This window comes from Strix uralensis, chromosome 27 (assembly GCF_047716275.1).
Source record: "Strix uralensis isolate ZFMK-TIS-50842 chromosome 27, bStrUra1, whole genome shotgun sequence".
In the NCBI taxonomy this organism is placed as follows: Eukaryota; Metazoa; Chordata; class Aves; order Strigiformes; family Strigidae; genus Strix; species Strix uralensis.
This window is the reverse complement of record NC_133998.1, coordinates 1604825-1614827: the sequence shown is the minus strand read 5'-3', so window position 1 is coordinate 1614827 and position 10003 is coordinate 1604825. Positions and strand designations below refer to the sequence as shown.

Below are 10003 nucleotides of genomic sequence, written 5' to 3'. Positions count from 1 at the left end.
AGTTTATTTAAGCCAGGCAAGGATGGCAGGACCCATCTTGGTGAAATACAACAGTCTTATTGGTACTTTTCTTCTGCCTCTGTAGCCTGCTGAGTGAGAGGTTAAAGAGAGTCTTCTGTTGCTTAAAGTGCCCCCTTGAATGCGGACATGACCTTCCCTGATCTCCACGACCTTCTAAAGATGATGGAGTGTGTCTGCTCAGCAACGTCAGTCGGCTTTCAGCCTGCTCTGACATAGCCCACTGGGTCCCACGGACTTGTGTGGGCTTAGTTCTCAAGAGATTCATGACTTGATCCTGTCTCTGTCTGAACCCTGTCTCTAAGCACAGAGGCCTGGGAGACCTCCTTGGTGGAGAGTGAGACAAAGAAAACATTTGATGTCCCTTGCCAGTTTCAACTCTAGTTGAGCTTTAGCTTTCCTAACACCGTCCTTGCATGCTGAAGAAGTATTTCTATATTCCTCTTTAGTAGTCTGTCCTCGCTTCCATCTCCTGTATACAAATTCTTTTGTTCATTTGCAAGTTCTATGTTTAGCTGAGTTTCTCTCCCAAAACATCTACTTATTTCCCAGATTGCTGGGACAGACTGCTCTTGTGCTTGGAGGAAGAGGTCCTTAATGAGCTGGAGCTCCTTTGTCTTTCTGAGCCGCCTCCCACAGAATCTCGCCTCACTTCAATTCTCTTGAAGCATCTGTGGTCTGCCATTTGCCTTTCTCACTCCCCTCAGGATCTTGAATGCCACAGTTTCATGGTTGCTACAGCCAACACTGCCATTAATTATCACATCCCCATCCAGGAGGGTTCAGCTGAACTAGATGGCCCATCCACCAAGTGTGGTAAGAATTTGTCCCTAACACCCATTAGAAACCACCTGGATTTCTTGTGCATACTGTGTCACTCATTCAACAGATGATGCAGCTTGCACTAATAGTCATTTAACTCCAAATAGTATTGTCTGATCTACAGAAAAGTTCCACCAAATGCTGACAACAGACATTGATTTTAAAGACAGGTATCCTGTATTTTTTCTAAATCTGTGCCATTCATTTATTCTTACTAACTTTTGCCAGTCCTGCTGTTGTATACAATGGAAAATTCTAGCAGCTAAACCAGATGGTACTTGCAAAAGGGATCAGGAGCCTGGCCCTTGGATTCTGCTCCAGGATAGTGTGATAGCTTGTGAGGGATCATTTGATCAGGCACCACACATGCTGTTCTTACTCTGTGCCACCGCCTTGAAGCAATCATTAGGGCTAAGACAGAAGTCGTGTATCTCTCTGTGTCTACCTCTGAGCTAGCTGCTGTTGACTCCCTTACTAATGAGTAGAGACCCTTACTAATTAGTCAATGCAGTTAAGGCGAGCTTAGGTGCACTGACCTAAGCAGCCAACAAAATACAGGGCACCAGCAAGACAACGATGGGAGCGCAGGGTGTGGTTATATACTGTCTCTGTACTGTATGCACTGTACAGTAGCTTTTTATGGCCATATAAAGCCTTGGTGCGCCCACATTTTGAGCCGCATGTGCAGTTTTGGAGATGATAGAGTTCGAAGTCACAGAGAATGGCAAATACTGAGCTTTGGGATGGAGCAGCAGCCTTCCATAAACTGAAAGAGTTTGAATTTCTCTGTCTGGAGAAAAGGCTAGGAAAGATACGGCTGAGGCTTATACAGTCACAGAGCAGTAGCTGAATCACAGAATTGTCTAGGTTGGAAAAGACCTTGAAGATCATCCAGTCCAACCATCAACCCAACATTAACAGTTCCCAACTCCACCAGATCCCTCAGCGCTGGGTCAACCCGACTCTTCAACCCCTCCAGGGATGGGGACTCCACCCCTGCCCTGGGCAGCCCATTCCAACGCCCAACAGCCCCTTCTGCAAAGAAATCCTTCCTAAGAGCCAGTCTGACCCTGCCCTGGCGCAGCTTGAGGCCATTCCCTCTTGTCCTGGCGCTGGTTCCTTGGCTCAAGAGACTCATCCCCCCTCTCTGCACCCTCCTTTCAGGGAGTTGCAGAGGGCCAGGAGGTCTCCCCTCAGCCTCCTCTTGTCCAGACTAAACCCCCCCAGTTCCCTCAGCCGCTCCCCGTCAGACCTGTGCTCCAGACCCTGCACCAGCTTCGTTACCCTTCTCTGGACACGCTCGAGTCATTCAATGGCCTTTTTGGAGTGAGGGACCCAAAACTGAACCCACTCATCGAGGGGTGGCCTCACCAGTGCCGAGTACAGGGGTAAGATCCCTCCCCTGCCCCTGCTGGCCACAGGACGGGAAGTGTGAGGCCCTAACGAAAGCAGTAAATGGGAATCAAGGATCCGTTTAACTCGTGAACTTCTGGGTCCTGCAGCCACGGGAGGCTACGGAGGCAGCCCCGAGCGCAGGGCCAAGCAGGGAACAGAAAGCTCCGTGGGCAGCTGGTGACAAAGGCCCCACCGCGACGCTCGCAGGTGCCGGGGCCTACAGAGGGAGCGGCCGCAGAGAGCCCTCAGGCTGGCGGGGGGCCCCGAACCCGCCGCCACGGGGGGGCCGCAGCCGGGCTGCCCGCTCGAGCCCGACCCAGCCGGCACCACGGACACTTCGGGCTCAGCCCGGCCGGACGCGGTACCCGACGGACGCCCAGCACAGGGCGCCGGCGCTGCCGCCAGCCCCAAGCAGCCGGACCCCGCCGCCAGGTCCCGCCTCCGCCGCTCCGGCAGCCGCGGGGCTCCGGGCCGCTCCCCGCATGGCGCATGCGCAGCCGCGCCCCCCCCCGCCCACAGGAGCGTCCCACGCATGCGCGCTGCCGCCACGGAGCGGCCGTCAATTGGCGCCTGCGCCGCCCGGCGGGGCCCGCGGGGAGTGGAACCGTCCGGCTGCGCGATGCATTGTGGGCGGGATTGAGGAAGTAAAATGGCGGACTTAGCGAACGAAGGTAGGCGGGCGCTAGCGGTGCGCAGCGCTGCCGACCGCGGGCCCGGCGCCGCCGCGGTCCTGGCCTGAGGCCGGCCCTGCGATCCGCTCTCCGCGGCGCGCCCGGGCGCCGGCCCGACCTCGGAAGTGCCCCCTCCCCGCGGCCTCTCCCTGCCCCGGCCCCTCTGGGGCGAGCGGCCGGACAAAGGGAGCACCCGGCCGGGCCGCCGCGCTCCCCGCTCTGTTCCGTGGGGCGGGCGTCCGTGCTGCCGCGGGGGTCGGGGGTGGCGGCGGGCAGCGCGGGGCGGCGGTGTGCGGCGGCGCTGGCAGGTGCCTCCCGCCGGGCGGTGGCACCGGGCTGGCGGCGCGGCGGCTCCCGGAGGCGGCGGCCGCCGGCGGGTCTGTGCTGCCCCGCTCCCTGCGCGCGGAACGCGTGTCCTGCTGTCCCCGGGCGCTGGGGAGCGAGCCCCGCCGCTGCCGGAGCGGGGTGGGGAGTGCAGCGCGGCTCTCCCGGGGCAGTTCTGAGCCGCTTTGTATCCCTCCGTGTCCGGTGGCTTTTTGGGGTTGTTTTCCACAACTTTAGGACTGTTGTAAATCTTCCCTTCCGCTCGTGTTTAATCCTTCCTCTAGCTAAAGGAGTAATAGGGGCGGTTATGTAAAACTAGGTGAGGTCTGCTAATATATATATTATTTTTTTAAGCTGAAAACCTCTGAAGTAATGAAATAGTGGTTTCATTTTTCTCTGAGGAGAGTTAGGAAAACAAGGACTGCACTACTGTAGGATTTGGGTGTTCTCCGAGGTGTGTAGAATGCTGTTTAAGTGACAGTGGGCATCAACAGTTTGCCTTTGAGAATGACTTAACTTCCCTCAAAATCTCTGCAAAACCAAGCCTGTCCCCAGCCGTGTCTCTGTTGTATCTCATCATTCTTCTTGACTAATGCAAGAAGAGGGGAAATGCCCCCTCCATAATGAAGGAGGTGAATGAAAGTGTGTGAGGCCCCTTCTTTCAAGATTGTTTCTTACATATGAATTCTGTACCAGTGGCAATTACAGTTCTGATCTTAATGTTAAACAACAGGAAGCAAATATCTATTGTAGGTGTAGCTTTTGAAGATGAAGTCTACAAGCAGCTATCCACATAATTACACTTATTTGACAAATCCTGTGATGCAGCATATCTTGGGCTCTTGGCTCCCAAACTCAAGGTGAGCTGTCAGTGCCCAAAGAGGTATGATAAGTGATCTCAAGAATGGTATTAAATAGTCAAAGCTGTAATGACTCCTTGTGAGAAACTTAATGACAGCATGTAAATACTGTCATTATAATGACCTTATAATAAACTTTGGTGGTTTATTGTGTTCTTTTAAAGCCAGAAGTTTGGGAATGGCTTTCTTTAGTTGTGAAACCCCCTCACTTTACCTCCCCGTTCTAGTGGGAAGCGATAAGCTCAGCAGTGAATTCCAAGTTACTGATGTTTATTACATCTTTTGATGCTGACTTGTCGTGTGTTTCCACCCCACCTCTATATTTCTGCAGAATACTGTAGACTGTTGGGGTGGGAGGTGGGGGGGGAAGTGTGGTGTCATCCTTACTTTTTCATCTGATCTTCCTTTTTCTCTGTTTTTTCTCTTCAGACCCTTTCCTGACTCCAGTGACTTCCCTCACCTGCTAATCTCTTTAGTTTGTGCTCGCATCTCCTTCCAGAGTTGTCATCTTCATCCTTTGCTGTTCTGTTTCTTCTTGCAATAAGAATGTGATATAATCTTTCCTAAGATTAAGCAAGATCAGTTTGCTTCTGAACTCCTCTCTCTTCTGCTTATTCTAATATCATTGGCTGCACTGGCTGATATTAGCTTTCTTTCCTCCGGTTCCGTTTTTGACGTGTCTGTATACCAGTGCAAATACACGTACGTACCTTCTGGAATTGGCATCCTTCTGCTGAAAGTCAGTGGATTCCATAGTCTTTCTACTTGCCTTGTTTGCTGTCTCTGACATGGCAAAGATGTTCTTGGGTGACTTGGATTGTTTTCTCCTCATTCTTAAACACATCAATCTGTTTTATTTTTCCAGTACTGTAGGTGAATGTTTTATTTCCTTGTGCCTAGGTATTTTCATTCAGCTATATGACGTGACTATTTTGGTACTGATAATTCTTTGATGTTCTGCTTCGTATTGATCTTCTCTTGTTTGAAGTGTTTGAAAACTAAATGTTCACGTTCACAAACCAAGCATGGTTAAGACAAAGCTCTTAATATTCCTTAATCTTGATTGATCTGCACACAACAGTGCTGTCTCAATCATACTTCATTGTGAGGTGTGAAGCTAATTATTCTTTGACACATAGTAGACACAAGTACCTAGAAGGAGGTTTCAGTCATTCTTTTAGATTCTTTGAGCTTAGCATGATTGAACAATAGCTTTTCTTGTCTGCTCATGCAAGTGGAACTCGCTTGGACTCTTACCCGTTTGATTACTGCAGACCTTCTGGCCTTGAAAAGTGCTGTAACCATTCTACCAATATCCTTTAAGCCTTCAAACTATTTTAATGGATGATTTTTCTGTGATACGTTTCTTCAAAGCTACAAGCATTCCATCTAATATTTTAATGATTGCTTCATTTTCTTAATTCTAATTGTTCCTTGAATTTTTTCTGTTTGCCTGTCTTTCCTTTTTCTCTAGTGAGTTGGTGAAACTGTACCCCTACCTCTCTGCTCTCTGTAGTGGTTTGATGACAAGCTCTATCTTGGCAGAAGGAGGCTGTTGCATTAAGGGGGTTCTCTACTGCAGAGAAGGGGGGTGAAGGATGAGGTGGTCTGAGTGCCACTTTGCAAAGAAGTTTGTACTGTGAAGTTTCCTAGGAACAGGTCCTGGTCTTGGAATTGCTCCTCCTCATGAGAGGAAATGAACTGGTAAGTGTGGAGCTGATGAAGAGGAGGAGAGAGTAACTTCTCAGCTGTGTGAAGTTTGATCAACTTTGTCACGAAGATACAGTGACATGGTGACAAAGGCTTTGGGTACTGGCATGGTCAGAAGTTTGATTATTGAAAACCAGGATTTTGGAGTGGTAGGCACAATTGTTACTGTTGTATAAAGTAGTTACTGAATGGTATTAGGAATTTTCTCCAAAGTCTTTGGTATGATGTTCTTTGGTATTCTAGCTGTATCATGTCTTAAAACTGACACTTTACACGTGTGGCAGTGAAGTATCATGGAGAACCAGACACCTTCCTGTCAGGCATATATATTCATGTAAACCTGGATGCTTTTCTCATTAACTTGCTGTTAATAAAACTAGTAATTTGTATGTAACTTGATGCTGAAGCTGCTCTTTAGATGATTGGATCTCCTCGTGTTGAGAATGAATCCCTTTACCACCTTTCAGTCATTGAAAATGTACAAGTTTTTCTCAGGGCTAAAACTTGATGGCTTTCTTCCCACTTCCCTTTAGGAGGTGCCTACACCACCTGTGTTGGCAAACTCTCTCCTCAGACACCAAACACAGTTTTATTTTGCTTTATGAAATTGCTAAGCATACTGTTCATGATCTTAACAAGTTTACTGTAACTGCCTTAAATGTACAAAAGATGAGAGACTCGAAGCAGTTCTTTTCAGAGTAAAAGTACCATTCCTTTGCCAGGCTTGTGTGATCCTCACATTGCTTCTGTGCTGTTTCTGGGGTTTTTTTGCTGTGACTGTATGATTCTACTTGCCTTACGCTAGCTTTCAGAGGGAGGAAGGTCTGTTGTTACTTTGAGGGGAAAAGCTGGCCTGCACCACTGTCCCTGACATTTGTAGACTCTATAACCAAGATCTTTTTTCCCTATGGTGATTTACTTCAGATAAACTAGGGGACACAAAGTTAGGCTGAATGATTTGGTTTGTTTATTTTGAGATGCCCTAATAATGCACACCCAAATGCCATAATACTACATTTACAAGCTAGAACTGTCTAAATACTTTAATAATTTTTGTTAACACTTTTTGGAGTTCTTTAAATAATTAATCTACATTGCAAAGTAGTTGGGCTGCCTCATGCCTTCCTGTCATGTGAAAATAAGCTACTTTTTTCCATTTCTCACTTGTAACATTTGCTTTATGTGAAGTACCTGAGCTGAAGTAGTAAAATTACCAAATGCAGAGCGTAACTTATTTCTATTAATGTCACAAAGGGTTAGGAAATGAAATAACACATGCTCTGCAAACACAAAAGGTTTGTACTTTAAATATAGTGTATGGAATTTTTATTTCAGCTTAAATAGCTAAAAGGCATTTTACCTTCCGATGCCAGCTGTGGAAGTACTGTCTGGAAGTAGCCTGCTTACTCATGCTATAGGAGACAAGAAAATAAAGGGTTTGAAGGCGAATGAGAACATCGGATGTTTTACTTCATAAAAAGCAATTTATCAACATTTTTAAAATGAGGCAGAAGTATCTTTTTCCCAATGTCAGTTATAGTCATCATGACATCACTTGATGCTATAAATGATCTAGTCACGTTTCTTGTACTTTCTGACATGAAGTATGATTGGACTCTTCTTGTGGGGTCTTCCTGGAGATCAGCTGTTGGTGTGGTACCTTGCTCATTGCTTTCAGTCTATTCGTAGCTATTGGAAGAGAAAAGAGTCTTATTTTAGTATCAACACCTTTAGAATTTTATAATGCTGCAAACTGCTCATATCTCTCAAGTTTTTTTAGCATGATTATTCTGTTCTTTATAACTTAAATAGTATGAAGGTGAAAAAACCATTTTTGTGGCCTGAGCTATTCAAATAAGCATAATTAAACTTAATTTTGAACTTAAATTTTTTCTTGACCCTCACATAAGCCTTTCACAGGCAATAAATTACCACTCTGAATATTTTTGGTGAGTTAACAACCTAATTGCTGTTCTCCCTTTTAACACTATTTCATTGTTCACGGGTATGATCTACTTTTTCTCTCAGGTGATTTATTATAATGAGCTAAAGTCAGAACAGTTGTTCCTAACTTGTGTGCTTTTAGTGTTGAAGATTGCTTCTTCAGATCCAAGCAAGGACTCGCTTGCCTGGAAGTTTCTCAGTGGTTTTTTTTCTGCTTCCATATAGGTTTCCATGTAGTTAGGCACTATTGCACTTCTAAATGTAATTTGGAGTAAATTTAAAATGAAAATGCTTGAAACAGTGTAGTTCTTAGCTTTAAAAATAAATTCACCACATAATAACCTGGTTACAGCAGGACTGGTGAGGACTTGAGAGCTGTTTTCATGACATGGGGCCTGGGCTCCTTCTAAAATCTAAAGATTAATTAGAGTCACTGAGATATTGGTGATCTGGGTTGCATGACCTGTGAGGAGAGGCTGAAGGAACTGGGCTGCTTCAGCCTGGAGAAGAGAAGGCTTCAGAAAGCACATTTGGAGCTTTCCAGGGTATACAAGGAGATTATTAGAAAGTCAGAGCCAGGCTCAGCACAGTGGTGTGTGTTGGAAGGACAAAAGACAAAAGGTGAGAGGTGGAACAAGATGTTCAGACTGGATATAAAGAAAAGGTTGGGGTTTGTTGGTGTGTGGGTGGGTTTTTTTGTTGTCTGTGTCCCATCCCGCCCCCCCCCACCCCAGGACAGTCAAGCAGTAGAAGAGATTATCCTGGGAGTCTGCTCAGCCTTCATCCTTGGAAGTTAAGACCAGACTGGATAACCTGATTAACCTGGTCTGACTTCATAGCTGACCCTACCTGGAGCGGGAGGTTGGACTAGAGACCTGCTGTGGTCCCTTCCAACCTGAATTTTCCTGTGCTCTTACGGTAGAGACACAGTGGTCTTGGTGGCAAAGGAGAATGCTTTCTTGGCCTCTGTCACTGCTTTGCCATGGGATTTGCTCTGTGAGCCTGGTAACTATAGAGAAATGCACCCCTGCAGTTAGACCAGTTTGGGGTTTTTTTACCCCATTTTCTGCAGTTTTGCCTTGTCTTTTCATTTATGTGGCCTTCAAATATGAATTCAAAAGGGATGTGGTTTTTGCATCTATGCACTCAAAATACCCGTTGGATTTTTCAGTAATGCATCATTCCATGCTGCAGTGAAGGTTTAAAACTTCGTCTTGCAAAAATAACTATTGTGGCTGCTGGAGATGCCGACTGCTATGGTTGCATTGGTGTGGAGGGGTGGAGAGGTGGGACTAGGCCACGTTTTGTCTAGTTGCAGGAATCATGGTGGACATGGCAGAGTTTGGTACAGCTACAAGTGGTCGTGTATCTGAGGTAAAAATCCCACTTTAAATAGTGTGTATGACTTGATCCCTCTGCCTGAGCCATTGAGATAGTATTTTCTGTTTCTGTGTTTTGGTTTTCAAGGCTTGCAAAGCAAACTGAGTAGGCTTAATAGTACATACATTTTTCTGACAGCACATAGGGCATATATTGATAGTTAGTGATTTGACAGTTAAAGGAATTTAGCCTGTGAAATTCAGCTCTTGAGGTTTTTGTAATTATTCATGCAGGTTGAAATGTCTGAAACTTATGAATAAACTGCAGGAAGGAGTTCTGTGGATTCAGTCATTTTTCAGACTGGTTTGACAGCCTGTCGCCATTCAGAAGAAACTAAGTGGTTTATGTAAGTTCCAGATCTCCAGATTGGGGATTTACTGTCTCTGTGACAGTAATTACTGAAGGTCTGCTTTCCTTCTCACATGCTTGGACTTTCTCAAGAACACCTTTACAGAGACTGACTCTGTTAGAAAATTGACATTATTGCTGCATCTCCAGCTCCTTGTTTTGCCAGAGTATTTCTGTCTGCTTGTCTGGAAAAAAAGCAAGTCTGTTCCACAGTTTTTAAGAACTCTGTGCTGTGTCTGTTCATCTCTTAGGTGAAGGAGAAGATCTCATGCTCTTTTACATGTATTGTACCTGAAGTTTGAAGGTTGGGGTTTTTTTTTTTCTTCCTTCCTTCCTTTACCGTGCTTTATTTTCCCTTTAACCTGATGGCAGTTCTGTGGACCTGACAGATCCATTTTACTGTAAGTCATCCTTCAGATACCTTGGTGGAAGGGAAGCATGCTTGCTAGGTGAGAACATGACTGTCCCCATCTGATGTTGGCTAGTACAAATGACTAATTCTCATTTTGGGGGTAGCACTTAATAAGCTGT

At 46.2% G+C, this 10003-nt stretch overlaps 1 protein-coding gene across 4 annotated transcripts in view; it reads left to right on the top strand.

The window, feature by feature from the left end:
- The first annotated feature begins 2817 nt into the window (after positions 1-2817).
- The window catches only part of RANBP3 (RAN binding protein 3), a 54767-nt gene continuing 47581 nt past the window's right edge, over positions 2818-10003 (top strand). For all 4 annotated transcript variants that reach the window (XM_074851905.1, XM_074851904.1, XM_074851903.1 and 1 more), the window contains exon 1: positions 2818-2906. In XM_074851905.1, the coding sequence (XP_074708006.1) occupies positions 2885-2906 (22 nt within the window). In that variant the 5' untranslated portion in view covers positions 2818-2884. The remainder of the gene's footprint in view (positions 2907-10003) is intronic.